Source organism: Geotrypetes seraphini, chromosome 3 (genome assembly GCF_902459505.1).
Source record: "Geotrypetes seraphini chromosome 3, aGeoSer1.1, whole genome shotgun sequence".
In the NCBI taxonomy this organism is placed as follows: Eukaryota; Metazoa; Chordata; class Amphibia; order Gymnophiona; family Dermophiidae; genus Geotrypetes; species Geotrypetes seraphini.
In genome coordinates, this window is record NC_047086.1 from 75764189 (window position 1) to 75783044 (window position 18856).

The 18856-nt window shown below is 42.7% G+C and overlaps 1 protein-coding gene across 1 annotated transcript in view; it reads right to left on the minus strand.

Annotated features, from left to right (window-relative positions):
* DLGAP2 (DLG associated protein 2) overlaps positions 1–18856 on the minus strand; it is a 1086744-nt gene that overhangs the window by 147625 nt on the left and 920263 nt on the right. Inside the window, exon 6 of the mRNA XM_033938644.1 lies at positions 9672–9891. Coding sequence (XP_033794535.1) covers positions 9672–9891 — 220 coding nt within the window. The remainder of the gene's footprint in view (positions 1–9671; positions 9892–18856) is intronic.

The window sequence follows — 18856 nt, forward strand, 5'->3', positions numbered from 1 at the left end:
GTGACGCGTGTATACTATATGTATTTCAGCACGATTTAGCGCACATTGAATTAACGCATGTGCTAACCACTAACGCATCCATAGGATAACATGCACACGTTAGCGTTTAGCGTGTGTTTAACGCACGATAATATTTAGCGCGTGCTAAAAAGCATAGCACACTTTTGTAAAAGAGGGGGCAAGTTACTTGCAATCCAAAATTTTACTGTTCTTATTTTGTATAAGTAAACATAGAAACATAGAAATAGATGGCAGATAAGGGCTACGGTCCATCTAGTCTGCCCTCCCCAATGACCCTCCCCTACCTGTCACTGTGATTAGATCCCACATGTCTATCCCATTTGGCCTTACAATCAGGCACGCTGCTGGCCTTAATGACCTGAAGTGGAAGACTATTCCAGCGATCAACCACTCTTTCAGTGAAAAAGAATTTCCTGGTGTCACCGTGCAGTTTCCCGCCCCTGATTTTCCACGGATGCCCCCTTGTTGCCCTTGAAAAAGAAGATATCTTCTTCAACCTCGATGCGGCCCATGAGATACTTGAACATCTCGATCATGTCTCCCCTCTCTCTGCGTTCCTCGAGTGAGTAGAGCTGTAACTTCTCTAGCCGCTCCTCGTACGGTACAGTATTATGTGTCAATATTTTTACTGGTCAAGTCAGTGCCATAGAATGATAAAACAAACAGCCTATAGCAGAGGTAGGCAATTCTGGTCCTCGAGAGCCGGAGCCAGGTCAGGTTTTCAGGATATCCACAATAAATATGCATGAGATAGATTTGCATCTCAAGGAGGCAGTGCATACAAATCCATCTCATACATATTCATTGTGGATATCCTGAAAACCTAACCTGGCTCCGGCTCTCGAGGACCGGAATTGCCTACCTCTGGCCTGTAGTATAATAACAAATCTTATATAAAGGCACACAGTCTGACCCATGACTGTACAAGGGTGAATCAAAAATTAAAGGCAATTTTTAAAATACACAATAACTGGAACAGAGCTAGCCAAATGCAACATATGTACTTGTACATTGCTTTTAGATAGTTCATCCACACACAGTGCAGGGCTTGGTCTTTAGTCATTTGGCAGCTATGAGTTCAAAAACATGGACAACCACTGCAAGATTGCACCATCAAAGAACAACGTGCAGTAGTGCGCTTTCTTTGGGTATTGTTAGTTTCTTTTTATTGCTCTTTATTGATTTTGTACATCGCTTAGTAATTTTAATAGTCGATTAATCAAATACACTAATAAACTTGAAACTTGACACTAATAATAAACTAGAGGGAGTGAAACCTGTGGAAATTCACCATCGGCTATTTTTTCAGTATGGACATAGCACTATGAATCAACAAAAGGTATAAAGCAGGAAGAACAGGTATAACCAATGAAGGTCGTTCTGATCACCCATCAATATCGCACACACTAGAACACATTGACAGGAAGCCTTGATTAAAGAAGGCCGACGGATAAGGGTGTCTGAAATGGCTGCAAATTTGGATATAAGCTATGGATCTGCATTTGCCATAATGCATGATGACTTGGGTTACAGCAGGGGTGTCAAAGTCCCTCCTTGAGGACCGCAATCCAGTTGGGTTTTCAGGATTTCCCCATTGAATATGCATGAGATCTATTAGCATACAATGAAAGCAGTGCATGCAAATAGATCTCATGCATATTCATTGGGGAAATCCTGAAAACCCGACTGGATTGCAGTCCTCAAGGAGGGACTTTGACACCCCTGGGTTACAGGAAAGTCTGAGCCGATGGGATCCCAAACAGCTTACTGATCTGCACAAGCAACAGCAAATAGAGGTTGCGACCGAGTTCCTGAGGTAGAATGAAGAAGATTTGAGTATTCTGGAGAGAATGAGACATAGGTACATCACTGCAACCCGGAGAGCAAAAGACAAATCATGATGAAGTAAAGGAAGCGGTGCTCGCCTGGCTTCGGGAGCAGCCAAAAGACTTCTTCTCTGCAGGAATGCAGAAGCTAGTTGAACGATACAACATATGTGTGTCATCTTGCATGGGGACTATGTGGAAAAGTGATATGTTCAGTTGCTCACATTTACTTCTATTAAAGCCATTAAATGTAGTTTGCATTTACTTTTTGATTTACCCTCGAACATGACACCCAAAATAAGTACCTGTATATAATATGTAAACTACTTTGATTGTAACTATAGAAAGACAGTATACCAAATCCCATCCCCTTACAGCAGGGATGTCAAACTCAATCACATAAGGGGCCGAAATCTAAAAGATAGGCTAAGTCGCAGGCCAAATTTTTTATTAAGATACTTAGGGGTCCTTTTATTAAGGTACACTATCCAATTTAGCACGCGTTAAATGTGCTCCTTAATAAAAGGACCCCTTAGTCTTAGTAGAAGTTTAGGGTTACCACCTCTCCAACCCCACACCGGCTCTGTGATGTAAACAAAATAAATAAAAAAAGACTCTTCCTCTCTCTTTTAGATCCTAGTTCTTGCTTGCTAACACCAGCTCTGGAAGGTTATAAATATTTTTTTTTTCCTTTTGGTTTGCAGTAAGGGTATATTCAAGCAAGGTTCCTAGCTATTAATAATAATAATTCAAATGCCACATGCTTTCCATTTCTTTCAAGTTTCACACTCTGCAAACTTCTGCAATCTGCTGCCTAGGTCTGGACACTGCCCACAGGAGCCTCTTTATAAGCGCCATCGGAGGGCAGAACTGCATCCTGAGGTTTGCCTGGTCTCCCGAAACGTACCTGCTGGCTTCATGCCAAGATGTTCTCTGTTCCTCCTTGATTGAAAAGGCTTGCAAGCGAGCCCGTTCTCCTGGCACTTAATGTTTTCCTTTATCATGGGGTGGGGGTGTCTCAGCGGGAGATAATTGCAGCGCTGGGGGGGAGGAGGGAGAGTGGCCAGCAAAGGCTCTAGAGTCGGCCTCCGCAGCACTTCCCTCTGCCACAGTCCCGCCCCTCCTTTGATGTACGGGACCATGGCAGATTGAACGTGCTGCTGAGGCTACGGCAGCCTGCAGGGATTGCTACGGCCGACCAGTGATCCTCTGCAGGCTGCTGATGTGGCGCTTGTACCAGCTTAAGTTGAAATTTCTGATGCAGCGCTTGTACCAGGTTAGCTTAAGTGGAAAGTTGAAAGTGTCTGGCGTGCCAAATTTTTCTACGCCCCGCGGGCCAGAGTTTGATATATCTGCCTTACAGTGTTGCCATTTTCATCAGTATTTGGGACAGTGTGGCACAGTGGTTATAGCTACAGCCTCAGCACCCTGAAGTTGTGGGTTCAGACCCCCATGCTGCTCCCTGTGGCACTGGGCAAGTCACTTAATCCTCCACTGTCCCAGGTACATTGGATAGACTGTGAACCTACAGGAACAGATAGGGAAAATGCTTAAAGTACCTGTAAGTAAAATGATTTGAGTGTGACTGCCAAACTACAAAAAAGCAGAACATTGAGAATAAACTGTTCTTTAAAAAAACAAAACAAAAAAAAAGCTAAAACAATAACTAAAGCTTAAAAAATGATATATTATAACTGATCCCTAATCGCATATTTAAAAATAGAGAAGTCTTTAAACATTTATGAAAAACAAGAAAAAAAGATTGTTGTTTAGTATTCAGAGGAAGACTATTTTCAAACTTGTGTGAATTGTAAGTAGAGAATGACACGGTGACAAAATTCATCACCGTTCCCGTCCCCGCGGATAACCGCGGGAAATAAACCCATGTCATTTTCTAGTGTCTATTTCATCCTCTGTCCTTCTACACCAGCATTTTTCAAAGCAAAGCTTGCGGATCAGTGGTTGTGGCCATGATGTGAGCATGATACTCTGATTCTTTCCTCTTTCCTTAAAAAATGACATGAAGATGGTTTCCCGCGGTTATCCGCGGGGACGGGGACGGTGATGAATTTTGTCACCGTGTCATTCTCTAATTGTAAGGACATGAGCTGACCAAAATTTGTTTAAAACATATACTTTTAAGAGAAAGAAAATGTGATTAGCTGTCAAAAGACGTCAACCAAGTTTATTAGGTTTATAGTCTTGTCCCTGAAGGATCTTAAATTAAAATAGTTTGATCAGGATGTCAATGAATGCAAATGAATGCAAATCAACAGAGGAGCAAACCTGACATGTTTTCTAGTTTCCGAATTTTGTAAAAACTGGAGATTTTCTGAATTTTGATAGAAATGCCTGAACAAATTGAATTGTAGTAATCCAACTGAGACAATATCAGCCTTTGAGTCAGCAGAAACAAATCGACCCTCAAGGAAACAAGAGTACACAGACCTAATCAATCTTGTTAAAGAGGTTATTTATCTGAGGTTCCATTGAGAGCGACGTAAAACTAGAACTTTAGAAGTGCTTTCCACTAGTAGATAATCATCCTATCCTAAAGGACTTCAACTACTACTACTACTATTAATTATTTCTATAGTGCTACCAGATGCAAGTAGTAGATGGTTAAATTCTTGTGATCTATTAAGCCACAAAACTGTAGTTTTGGTTGTGTTTAGAACATAAGAACATAAGAAACGCCATCACCGGATCAGACCAAGGTCCATCTAGTCCGGCGATCCGCACACGCGGAGGCCCATTTAGGTGCTCCTTGTTGGAGACTCGGATTTCCCGTATCCCTCAATATGATTTGCAAGAAGGTATGCATCCAACTTGCATTTGAAACCCAGAACAGTATTCTCTGCCACCACCTCCTCCGGGAGAGCATTCCAAGCGCCCACCACTCGTTGTGTGAAACAGAACTTCCTGACATTTGTCCTGAACCTGCTGCCGTTCAATTTCAGGCTATGACCTCTTGTCCGTGTCACATCTGAAAATGTCAGTAATGCTGCTTCCTGGTCAATTTGGTCAAGTCCTTTTAATATTTTAAAAGTCTCTATCAGGTCCCCACGCAGTCTTCTCTTTTCGAGGGTGAACAGTTCCAGTTTTCCGAGGCGTTCCTATTGTAGCTTAAATTCTCCATGCCTTTGACTAGTTTCGTGGCTCGCCTCTGCACCCTCTCCCACAGAATTTTATCCTTCTCAAGGTATGGAGACCAGTGTTGGACACAGTATTCTAAGTGTGGTCTGACCATTGTTCTGTAAAGTGGCATTATAACATCTTCCGACCTACTCGTGATCCCCTTCTTAATCATGCCTAACATCCTATTTGCTTTCTTCGCCGCCGCCGCACATTGAGCCGATGGCACCCCCAAATCCCTTTCTTGTTCGCATTTGTTTAAATTTAATAAATGCACGGAAGCCCAAGCTTTTATCCTTCCAGTGTAGGTTGCGATAGGTTAAGATAGTTTTTGACCAGAACTAGTACACAAATGTTATCTGCGTAGGAGTAAAGGTGTTCACCCTCCTCTAGCTTAATTGTCCTCAAGGAACTCATATATATGAACTTCACAAACACCTAGACAGGGGATTTGCCTCGGTGTTAGCACTGCTTGATTTTCTCAGCAGCTTTTAAAACTATGGATCATGATATTATGCTAGCAATACCGGCAGAAATAGATTTAAGTGTTGCCTTTGACACATTAGATCACTCTATTTGTTTGTCAAGACTAGCTGAGATTGGGATTTGTGATACAGCATTGTGGTTGGTTTTCATCTTTTTGGGAACAAAGGTCCACAGAGTGTGTTATTGGGTTCTGAAATGTCTAAGTCTAAAGTACTTGTCACCACTACTTTTTAATTTGTATATTAGACCTGTCTTTGACCAGACTGTTGAGCATGATTTAACCAGGCAGGACCCTCTCCTGCCTGCTTGGATTGCTTTGAATACTGACCATATACATGAGTATGTTTCCTGATGCTGTCATAGAGCTGACTATCATTGGTTGGTATTAATTTTGTGGAGGAGGAACAAGATATACCAGGATATTGTGTAAAAGGGCTGACCTCCAGTAAGCCCTCCCATGGAGTGCTACACAAAATATGCACTTTTTTGAAAATTAAACATCTTAGGGAGCAGATGTAGATCTCAATGTCTGCCGTTTTAGACACAGATATACATTACATAAGAATATAAGAATAGCCTTACTGGGTCAGACAAATGTTCCATCAAGCCCAGTAGCCCGTTCTCATGGTGGCCAATCCAGGTCACTAGTACCTGGCCAAAACCTAAAGAGCAGCAACATTCCTTGCTACTGATCCAGGGCAAGCAGAGGCTTCCCCCCATGTCATAATAACAGACTATGGACTTTTCCTCCAGGAAATTGTCCAAACCTTTCTTAAAACCAGCTACGCTATCCGCTCTTACCACAACCTCTGGCAATGCGTTCCAGAACATAACTATTCTCTGAGTGAAAAAATATTTCCTCCTATTGGTTTTAAAAGTATTTCCCTGCAGTTTCGAGTGTCCCCTAGTCTTTGTAATTTTTGATGGAGTGAAAAATCGATCCACTTGTACCCATTCTACTCCACTCATGATTTTGTAGACGTCAGTCATATCTCCCCTTAGCCTTCTCTTTTCCAAGCTGAAGAGCCCTAACCTTTTAAGTCTTTTATTATACAAGAAGCGTTCCATCTCCATTATTATTTTGATCGCTCTTCTTTGATCCTTTTCTAGTGCTGCTAAATCTTTCTTGAGATAAAGAGACTAGAATTGAACACAATACTCCAGGTGAGGTTGCACCATGAAGCGATACAGAGGCATTATATCTTTAGTTTTGTTAACAATCCCTTTTTAAATAATTCCTAGCATCTTGTTTGCTTATTTGGCCACCGCTGCACATTGGGCGGAAGGTTTCATCATATTGTCTACAATGACACCCAGATCCCTTTCTTGGGCGCTAACCCCCAAGGTGGGCCCTAGCATCCGGTAACTGTGATTTGGGTTATTCTTCTGAATATGCATCACTTTGCATTTGTCCACATTAAATTTGCCACTTGGACGCCCATTCTTCCAATTTCCTAATGTCTGCCTGCAATGTTTCATAATCCGCATGCATTTTAACAACTTTGAACAGTTTAGTGTCATCTGCAAATTTAATCACCTCACTCGTCGTTCCAATTTCCAGATCATTTATAAATAAGTTAAATAGCACCGGTCCCAGTACAGAACCCTGCGGCACTCCACTGTTTACTCTCCTCCAATGAGGAAAAATTACCATTTAACCCTACCCTCTGTTTTTTCTCCAATAACCAATTCCTAATCTACAGCTGAACTTTGCCATCTATCCCATGATTCTTTAATTTTCTCAGGAGCCTCTCATGAGGAACTTTGTCAAAAGCTTTCTGAATCGGGGAAAGAATGTTTATTTTTTGGCCATGTGCAAATCCCACCCCGAACATGCCCAGATCATTCCCCCTCATCATATGCATGCTTTTGAGATTTAGACATGTATATCCTGGCATTGTAAAATTGAGATTTAGACATATGCAATATCTACCTCTAAATGGTGCACATCAAGGGCATAGGCAGACACCCAATTATGGGTGGGCAAATGAATCCCATCTATGGTCTCTGCCTGGTATCACCCTCCTTCCTTCCATTGGTGATCTGGCCTCTCAATATGTCCCCCAGGTAATCTGGTTATCAACTACTTCCCCCACCCCTGTTTACAGGCAATGCAAGTTCTTGACTCCCCACCCTCCAAATCTGTGTATCTTTTAAGCGCCAGTTCAATGGCAATTAGCAGTGACCGATGCAAGCTGCTCAACATCAGCTCACAGTCTTCCCTCTCACAGAACTTACTGTTCCGCTTGCATTGGTCACTGCTTGCTGCCAATGAAGTGGTGTTTAAAAGGTATGTGAGGGGAGAGATACCAGGAGTTTTCAGTTGGCAGGGCTTTATGGATCTATGCCAGCCATATAATAGGTCTTCGGCAACTGAGTGGGCCTGTGCCCACACTAGCCCATCCATGGCTATGTCACTGATGTACATCTGGAACATGCATAAGGTTTCTAAAATAAGCGCCATAATTGTTCAATATTTTGAAATGTGTTTTGTTTGGATATTTTTAGAATATTTTCTTCTTTTCAGTTATACTTTCAGTGGAATTATGAAGGAATTTTGTCCATAACCCAACCATTTAACTTTCTTTCTCTGTAGTATACCATTGTTTTACAATGCCAATATTTCCCTCCTGAAAAATCAGAAAGATTAAGTATTTAGACAAGAAAATCTATATTACATATCATTCTACAGATGAAAGAAATTATGTGTGAAATGAAAGTCAGTCATCTTCAGGACTTCATAATTTAATCATAGGAGTATTAATCAATAATATTAATAAAAACATTTTTCAAACTGAAAGAAACAATGGCAACAAATATATTCATTGTCTAATTTGAAATTCTTGCAAACTTATTATCTTCTGTTCAAGTTCAAATTTTTTTGGGACGAGAGAGTGTTCTTTTAAACGATGCAGTTTATTTAATAATATAAATACAAAGATCAATCCATTTTCACTTTTAAATCTAACCAGCTTAGACATTAATTTCAGTGATAGAGAAATAAATCTGAGGTTAGTTTTAATAATAGCATATTTAGACACTTAAAAATATGCTCTTTGAAAGTGAGAATGGAAAGAAGAGCTATGACAGAAATATTCAAATACCGTACCTCGAAGATTTCAATAAAACACTATAAGGTAGTTTACTACATAGAATGTTAATTTAAGATCATAAGAACAGCATTACTGGTTAAGACCAATGGTCCATCTAGCCCAGTATCAGGCCACAAGTACCTGGCAAAAACCCAAACAGTAGCAACATTCCATGCTACCAATCCAGGGCAAGCAGTGGCTTTCCCCCATGTCTGTCTCAATAGCAGACTATGGACTTTTCTTCCAGGAACTTGTCCAAATCTTTTTTTAAACTATCTACGTTAACCGCTCTTACCACATCCTCTGGCAATGCATTCCAGAGCTTAACTATTCTCTGAGTGAAAATTTTTTTTTCCTCCTATTGGTTTTAAAAGTATTACTTTGTAACTTCATCGAGTGTCCCCCTAGTCTTTGTAATTTTTGATGGAGTGAAAAAAATCGATCCACTTGTACCCATTCTACATCACTCAGGATTTCCAAGCTAAAGAGCCCTAACCTCGTTAGTCTTTCCTCATACGAGGAGTTCCATCCCCTTTATCATTTTGGTCGCTCTTCTTTGAACCTTTTCTAGTTCTGCTATATCTTTTTTGAGATGTCGACCAGAACTGGATACAATACTCAAGGTAACATCGCACCATGGTGTGATACAGAGGCATTATAACATTCTTAGTCTTGTTTACCGTCCCTTTTCTAATAATTCCTAGCATCTTGTTTACTTTTTTGGCCGCCGCTGCACATTGGGCGGAAGGTTTCAGTGTACTGTACACAATGACTCCCTTATCATGTTCATGGGTGTTGACCCTCAAGGTGGACCCTAAAATCTGATAACTATGATTTGGGTTATTCTTCCCAATGTGCATCACACCTTTGCTTTGTTATTTTTGCTTTAATCTTTTGTTGCTTAGGTTTTAATTGAGTATGCACAAGGCTTTTATGTAGTTTGTTTATGTACTTTTATTCTCTGCCTAGCATATAGTATGGATTATAAATGTAGTAATAAATAATTAAATAAATATTGTGCTATTGCTGAAAATCAACAAAAACACAAGGCGTTGTACTATTTCATCTTATATGCCTTTGCCCTGTACAGAAGCTCAACTGGGATTTTTACCTGTTGTTGACCTGATAGTTGACGTGACGTTGGAGGATGTCATTGCAGGGATACAGTCATCATCCTGGGAATAACCAGCCTGAATAGCACGCAGGTAGCTGTGGCTTCTTGTTCGAAAACATCCAGGAAGGTCCAAGGCATCCATTGCCTGAGATTCAACTTCACTAAAGACTGATTCACACACAGATTCATACCGCCCATTGATCTCTGCTTCACTCATCTAAGGGTAGGGTGAACAAAAAGTTTTGTTATATTTCTCTTTCATTACCAAAATCCAAGAGTAGCAAAATCTTTTAGTGCATAACAAATACCACGTTTCCCTGAAAATAAGACAGGATATTATATTAATTTTTGCTGCAAAAAACACATTAGGGTTTATTTTGGGGGGATGTCTTATTTTTTTCATGTACAACAATCATCTCTCCCTTCTTCTCCTCTACCCCAATTCTTCCTCTTTCCTTTCTCCCCCCCCCATGTGCATCATCTTTCCTCCCCTTTCACCCATCTCATGTGGGATCCTTTAGAGGGTTAAGCCAAGGGAACCTGTCACCTGGAGTGGGATCCCTAGGATAGTAGACTTGGGGGTGGGTCAGTAGAGTGGGCAGACCTGATGGGCTATGGCCCTTATCTGCCGTCATCTTTTATGTTTCTATCCCCTTGTGCAGCATCTTTCTATCCCTCCCTCCCATCCCCCTGTGCTACAGAACCTCACCGACCCTCCCACCGTGAGACTGACATACTGTACCTCCAAGGCCTCCAAAAACAGCACCGGCGGCAGTGCTCTGAATGGGCTGCTTCATGGCCTTCCTCACTGGCGGAGAAGACTGCAAAGCAGCCCGTTCAGAGCACTGCCACCACTGCTGCTTTATGAGACCTTGGAGCAGAGGTATGTCAGGTCTCACTGGGGTGGGGGGTCGCTGAATCGACGAGTCCAATTTTTTGGCCAATCGGGCAGCACTAGTGTCAGGGATGGAGTCAGGGAGTGTCGGGGACATGGGGGGGGGGGGCTTCAGATGTCGATCTTTTTAGCTTATTTTTGGGATAGGGCTTATATTAGGAGGCTCTTTAAAAATCATTCTAAGACTTATTTTCAGGATAGGTCTTATTTTGGGGGAAACACGGTATATTTATAGAAAATGTTATTCTGTGTTATTTGGACAACAATTTATTATTTCTATAATGCTACCAGGCTCACACAGTACTGTAAATTGTATATATGCAAGAGGCGGTCCCTGCTCAGAAGGGCTTACAATCTAATTATGACAGACACACAGGGGGCTAAAAGGTGATAGGGAACTATTAAGGGAATGACAGACGGAAGAAATGTAGTCAAGAATTAGGATCTGAAAATCTAAGGTTATGAAGAACTGGTTACATATTGAGGTGGGGGGATATTTTGTTTTGTCTGAAAATAATGGCTCAATAGGTAACTGTTATGCAATTATATAACAAGTTTACCTTTGGCATTACAATTTTTTATATACTGCTGATCATAAAAGTTTCAGTAGTTTATAATAATACAGTGGTACCTCGGTTTACGAGTGCACCGGTTTGCGAGTGTTTTGCAAGACGAGCAAAACATTCGCAAAATTGGCGCCTCAGAAACTGAGCTTGCCTCGATGTATGAGCGCCTCCCCCCCCCCACGCGATCCGGCATCCCCCCCCCCCGCCGTGATCCGACATCCTCCCCATACCCATCACCCACCCGAACACACCACTTACTCCCCATCTGGAACCCGGCACCGGCACCAACGCACAGGACATGCTGGTGCCGATGCCCGAAGATCTGTCGTCCTTTTTGCTGGGCCTTGAGTGGGGTGGGGGGTTAAATAAACAACTTACCACAATATATTTTCTTAAACCAGGGGTTCGCAACCCAGTTTTTGGGACATACCCAGCCAGTAAGGTTTTCAGGATATCCACATTGAATATGCACGAGGTAAATTTGAATGCACTACCTCGATTGTATGCATATTTGTTATAGGTATCCTGAATACCTGGCCTGAGGAATGGTTTCAGAACTGCTGTCTTAACACAAAGATTAAGGGCCTCTTTTACAAAGCCATGCTAGCGGCTGCCCTGTGCTAACGGCCTCGAAGCCCATGGAGATTTAAAGGGCTTCGGGGCTGTTGCCGTGTGGCTTTGTAAAAGAGGCAGTAAATAACATTGCTCAATATTAGATCCCTAATGATTAAAAACTAGGTACTGGTCTGCTGAATTTGTATAAGTTTTTTTTTTTTTGGGAGGGGGGATTCACCTTTTTTACATCAGGTCTTCTGAAAAGATTACCTTACCTGATCTCAAAGTTACTTATATTATTAATTTTTCTTAATTGGAAATCATCTATGAACACTAACCACTCCCTCTATCTCTTTTGTACATGGCTTTGTAATTTTTTTAAATATTCTCTTTCTATTCCTTATTACAGGTTATCTTTGTTTACCTTTGAACCTTTCTATGTTCTTGCAGATAATTAATCAACAGTTTCAAAATGTTATTCATAAAGCAAAAAAAAAAAAATTGAAATGTAAACCACACACAACTTTTATGCCTTTATCATGACTGTGGCCATGTGATGGAGTGCCAGATCACACTATAGCGATACCAGCGCATACGCAGACCATCTGTAGATGGTCTTTGCATGCGCTGGATCTCTGGGCCCGGCAGAGATTTTTTTTTTTCTTTTTTACACTTTTTTGGAGCTCATATTTGTAACCCGCTTAAGCTTGTGGGAGAGTCGGGGCTGCAGAAGGCGTTCGGGGCAGCAGGAGATCGGGGCTGACAGTGCAGAGAGCAGAGTGGCAGAAGGCAGGGCAGTCGGAAAGGGCTTGAGCGACTGGTCCGAAGTAGTACTGCCTGATTCAAATTGGTTCACCAATTCGAATCAGGTAAATCGATTCAAATCAGTTCATTTTTGTAAAAAACGATATCACTGATTCAGCCCCGATTCAAGTTCATTCTTTTTTTTCACCGCCGGCCGCCGGACTCGTTCCCATCTAATGTAACTTCCGGTTTTACAAAACCAGAAGTTCCATCAGAAGAAACGAAAGGACGTGGGAGCATTGAGGGGGGAGCGAGCAGACCTTGTGCAGCGGACCTCAGAAGCAAAGGGTATTTTTTTGCTGGCTGTGTCTCCGCATTTCTCCTCTCTTCCCCGCGATTCCACATCCAGTCGAGTAAGTAAATGAACCTGCAGGGGGGCTGATAATCAGCAGGGGGGCTGATAATCAGCAGGGGGGGGGGGGCTGAGAATCAGCAGGGGGGGGCTGAGAATCGGCAGGGGGGGCTGGTGAGTCTTGGCTGGGGATGGAAGCTGAGAATCAGCAGGGGGGCTGGTGAGTCTGGGGGGCTGGGGATGGAAGCTGGGAATCAGCAGGGGGGCTGGTGAGTCTGGGGGGCTGGGGATGGAAGCTGAGAATCAGCAGGGGGGCTGGTGAGTCTTGGGGGCTGGGGATGGAAGCTGGGAATCGGCTGGGGGGCTGGGGATGGAAGCCGAGAATCAGCAGGGGGCTGGTGAGTCTTGGGGGCTGGGGATGGAAGCTGGGAATCGGCTGGGGGGCTGGAATGGAAGCTGAGAATCAGTAGGGGGGGCTGGTGAGCCTTGGGGACTGGAAGCTGAGAATCGGCAGGGGGGCTGGTTTGTCTTTGGGACTGGAAGCTGGGAATCAGCAGGGGGGCTGGTGAGTTTTGGGGGCTGGGGATGGAAGCTGAAATTGGCAGGGGGGCTGGGGATGGAAGCTGAAATCGGCAGGGGGCTGGTGAGTCTTGGGGGCTGGGGATGGAAGCTGAAATTGGCAGGAGGGCTGGGGATGGAAGCTGAAATTGGCAGGGGGCTGGTGAGTCTTGGGGGCTGGGGATGGAAGCTGAAATCGGCAGGGGGGCTGGTGAGTCTTGGGGCCTGGGGATGGAAGCTCAGAATCATTTCTGTAGGCTATCAGAAATATGCTTAATTATCTACTCACACAGAAAAGCAGTAAAAGTCACCTGTTTGATCTTGCACTTGTGTGATTGACCAATTGTATATCACTGTTTAATTTATCATATTGATTAATTTGAGCACAAGTGAGGTATCCTATGATGGTGTGCAGGCAGAGGGTGATTAACCTGTGCCTTATTGTGTAAAGCGCTGGAGAATTCTCTCCCCCTCGCTTACCTCTCTCGCTGAGGACACCCTGCTTTAGTATAATCATTTATATGATTTATCTTATAAACATTATTACGTGGTCTTTTCCTCAAGTACTAAGACATCGGGTTGTTCCCACTCGGAGAACCTATTGACTTTTACTGCTTTTCTGTGTGGCTTTAACATTTTTGTTATTCATTATACCTAAACTATTATTCAGTAGAAAAAATTTAGTTTGTTCAATCAAGCAGAACATTCACTCAAGGAAGTCCAATGGCCAGACAGGATTTGATTGAACAAACTCAATTTTTTCTACTGAATAATAGTCTAGGTACAATGAAAGTAAATAGCAAAAATGTTTGAGTAGATAATTAAGGAAATCTTTTTCATATTGCTTGCTTATGGACTGGGAAAAAAGACTGTTCATGCAAATGTCTCCAAACTGGTTAATGTGATTTTTTTTTTTTTTTTTTAAATACTTTGTGAAATTTATTGTGTTGTTGATGCCTGCTGGCATCCTTGCGGACGAGCAGTTTGCAGTTTTTTCCAGGCACTGGGAATGCGCATCTGGTTTTTGCTTTTTGTCAGGAAATATGTATGCAAACTTGTATGAAAATGCTTTGTTTCTATTTTAAGGTACTGCTTAACTAAAAGATGGACAAAACAACTGCTGAAAATAAAGACCCTACTTGTGCATCAACAACGTTCCATAATATGGTCTGTATTTGATCATTTGGATAATGGAAATGGCAGATGCAAGCTTTGCAAAGTAGCTGTTAAACACAGTGGTGGCACCCGTAATCTGTGGCAGTATGTCGAAAGACATCATAAAGCAAAATATCTTGAGCTACAATCCAGCGACACCACTAGAAAAGCTTCTGTACCAGCCAAAGGTCTGGTTTCATCCTTCTTCCAAAAGCCACTGCAGCCAGCAGATAAAAAAAGGATTGACAATGCACTTTGTTATTTCATTGTCAAAGACATGCAGCCATTTAGCGTTGTAAAGGATGAAGGCTTTCTTCATTATTCACAATCTTTGAATGGAAGCTATACAGCACCATCAAGGCAAACTTTAGATCGAATGATTGATGCTAAATATGAAGAAGTTTCTGCCCATGTTTTGGATAAGCTTCACCATCTTAAGTATGTAAGCATCACAACAGACCTCTGGCTAAGCAGAACCATGGAGGCTTATATCACCATCACAGCACATGGCATATCAAAAGGCTTTCAACCAGTCAATGTTGTGCTGGAAACGCATCACATGCCAGAGCGACATACGGGTGACAATATTGCTGATACAGTTGAAAATGCTATGAAAACGTGGAAGCTAGAAGGCAAGATTTTCGCAGTTGTCACCGATGAATGAAAATAGCAATGAATGAAAATAGCAGTGGGCAAACTTATTCAAAAAGGTGTCTGCATGGTCCACTACAACTGCTTTAGATATACACTTCAGTTGTGTGTCGAAGATGGACTACGATCTCAGCAAGCTGTCACAGATACCATTCACAAATTCCGTGATATTGTTAGCACTTTTCATCATAGTCCAATACTCACAGAAAGTTTGAAGACGGCTCAAGAGACTCTGGGAATGCCTGTAAAGAAACTCATTGGTGATGTAAAAACTAGATGGAACAGTACTTGCCTTAAGTTACAAAGTTGATTGAGTTACAGCAACCTATCAGCTTATGTTTATGTAACAGTAAAGCCACAAAGAAATCAGCACCTTTGGAATGTGACTATGATTTAGCACGCAAGCTTGTAGATATATTGGAAGCTTTTGAAGAAGCAACTACAATTGCATCTGGTGAGCAATATGTTACTGTGTCTGTTCATCCAATGGTTGAACACCTGATAAATTCCATTGGTGAGTCTGGCAATGAATCAAGTGAATCAGATGTAAGAGCTGTTGATGATGGGGACGAGTGAGAGGGATGTAGTGATGATAGCGAGTCAAGAAATGTCAAGATCATCAGTTCCTTCACAGATGAACTGAAAAAGAGTTTATTGCAAAGATTTCGAGACATTTTATACAATAACTCTTACAGATTAAGCAGCTTTCTGGACCCAAGATTCAAGGCTACATATGGTGAGGTAACAGATATAACTACATTTGTTATACAAGAAATCCTGAAGATGCAAACAACGAGCATCCCATCAGCAACACTGAACCAGAAAGTACAACTTCACTCGCAGGATACAGATTTACCTCGTCGGCGACAGAAGCGCAGCTTTTGGGAAACAGTTAAAAATACTAATGCGGCTGCCATTAAATCTAGACTTCCATCGATGTCAGATAATAGTGAAATCAGCCACAGATGCAATGCAGAGCTTGCATGCAATAAACTTGAAGAACCCTTGGAAAGTGATGGTGATGTATTTGCATACTGGCATGACAGACAAAAGAAGCTACCTTTACTAAGCCAGCTTGCTCAGAAGTTTCTATGTTCGCCAGCAACTTCTGTTCCTTCAGAAAGAATATTCTCTGCAGCAGGTCAAATAATTGATGCTCGGCGAAGTTGTCTGAAGCCAGCCAAAGCTGACAAACTGATATTTCTAAATAAGAACTGGCAAATGTAATTTATTTAATTAATGTTTCTAACTAATTATAAAGCTGTTATAGTTTGGATGTTCCTATTTTTGATATGATATTGCCTTGGTTAAATAAAATGTTTAAACTTAAAAAGCTGTGTCATTAACAGTGAATCGAATCTAATCAAAAAATCGATTCAACAGGGTGAATCGAATTGAAATATTTTTCTCTGAATTGGGCAGCACTAGTCCTTAGCAGTTGCTTGTTTGCAATCGGCCAGCCCAGTTGATGTTGTAGGGTTGTTACAACGATGTTAGTGAATCGTATCCCTGCCTACTTTGCATGCCGGATGCATGCGCGGATCGGAGGATGGTTGGCAGAGAGGTAAGTGAATCGGGTCGGAGGGAAATCAGGTTGCAAAGGGTTCGCAAACCGATCAGTACACGATCGATTTGCTTTGTGAATCTAACCCTAATTAACTCCAAGGCCCAGCTGCACTAAAGCCAGCAATCATTGCTAAACCTGTTTTTGATAGCATTAGCTATGATCACATATGCCAACACCATGCACAAAACGATTCACTGCGTGTTTTTCCCCCTCAATCATCCATTTTCCGATCTGGCCCTGAAATTAGCTAAAACCCCATGCAAACTAGCCAAGCAATTGATGCACTAACATCGCTTGGTTATGCACAAAAAAAAGCATGGGTTTTAGCGATCTGAAAAAAATGACAGGTCTGACTTTTTTATTTTATTATTTTTTTAATGGTACAGATATTTAAATGAAAAAAGCACCCACCCACCCCTGCTGATGATGGCCCTCCCCAACAACCCCTGACAAATGTGACACTGGCAATCCCCCCCATGCTAACAAAAATTGTCAGGAGGGATGCCCATTCCCTCCTGCCATGCTGACCACTCCCCCCATGGCAGCAAAATGGCAGGAGGGATGCCCACTCCCTCTTGCCACCAAAGTCCCATCCCTGCACCAGGCGCCCGGAACTTCCCTCCCCGGTGAATCATGTGATGCACTAAAAGGGGCCTAAGGCCCTGATTGGCTTAGACACCTCCCAAGGGGAGGGCCCTTAGGTGTCTGATCCAATCAGAGCCTTAGGCTACTCTCTCTGAATCCCAGGATATAGAGGTAGGAGCCTAAGCCCCTGATTGGCTCAGACATCTAGGGATACCCATGTGGGATCCCTATGAGGGTCAAGATAAGGAAATTGGGTCATTAGGGCATAGACAGGGGGTGGGTAAGCAGAGTGGGCAGACTTGATGGGCTGTAGCCCTTTTCTGCCGTCATCTTCTATGTTTCTATGTTTCTATGCATCATATGATGCACCGGGGAGGGGAAAGCCCACCATTTTGGACTGGCGGGCCTGAGGAGCAGGTGAGAATGAATCCCTCCTGCTCCTAACTTCCTTGAAAGGTACGGGGGGACAGGGTAGGTTTCGGGGGACCTCCGATGGCAGGAGGGAATGGGCATCCCTACTGTCTTTTTGGGGGGATGGGGAGGGGAGGGGATTTTTGGGGGGTACCTGGCAAGGGTGTGGGCCTTTGGTGGCAGGAGTGAGTGGGCATTCCTCCTGTTATTTTGCTGCTGCAGGGGGGGGGGGTAGTCAGCATGGCAGGAGGGAATGGGCATCACTCCTGCTGATTTTTCACTAGCACAGCAGGTGTATTCCCGCATTCTTTGGGGATCGTCGAGCAGGGCTGTCATCGGTGGGGGAAGGGAGGCTTTTGTTTTTCTTCTTTTTTTAATGGGACATATATTGTGCTTATGTAACACACATCATCTGTATCCATTTAAAAAAAAAAGGTTTCTTGCCCTGAACAGCTGAGTGGCAGGAAGCTGCTTTCGAAACTTCCCCTGCCGGCTCTGCACATGTGTGAGAGTCACTCTCACCACGATCAATCGGACGGGAGAGACTGGGATTACGATGAATCTCCGTGTGAATCATTTGCATGCAAACTTTTTAGTGCATCAATAGCTCTTTTTGAATCGGCCAAAAATTGGATTGGAACAGACCCACACGGTCTTACCGATCCTCTTTAGTGCATCTAGTCCCAAGAGGCTTTTATTCTTAGTTTATCAATCTTTCATGGAAACAATAATTAGCATTTATTTTAGTGAACATAAATGCAAATGGCTGTAGAGGCTTTGCATATAAATCTTTGCTTATGCCACTACAGGCCACCGCTACTACTATCCATTCAGTCGTGTCTGACCCTTGGATACTCTGCAGGCCAGTACTTTGCCATGCTTCCCTGTTTCACTTGCTTGATGTTCATTCTCGTGTCACTCTTGATGGTATCCAGCCAATGGACCTTTGGTCTTCCCTGTTTCCTTTTACCACTGACCACCATCTCCACCCAGGTCTCTCTCTCTTTAACTCCAGGCTCTCCTAGACTCACCTTGATGCTCTGCCTCTTCTTTCCTCCATCCCATCCCACTTCCATCCTGCCCCCTCAACTTCCAACTACTGCTGCTACTTTCCCAAAGCAGCAGCAGTGTCAGTAAACTTAA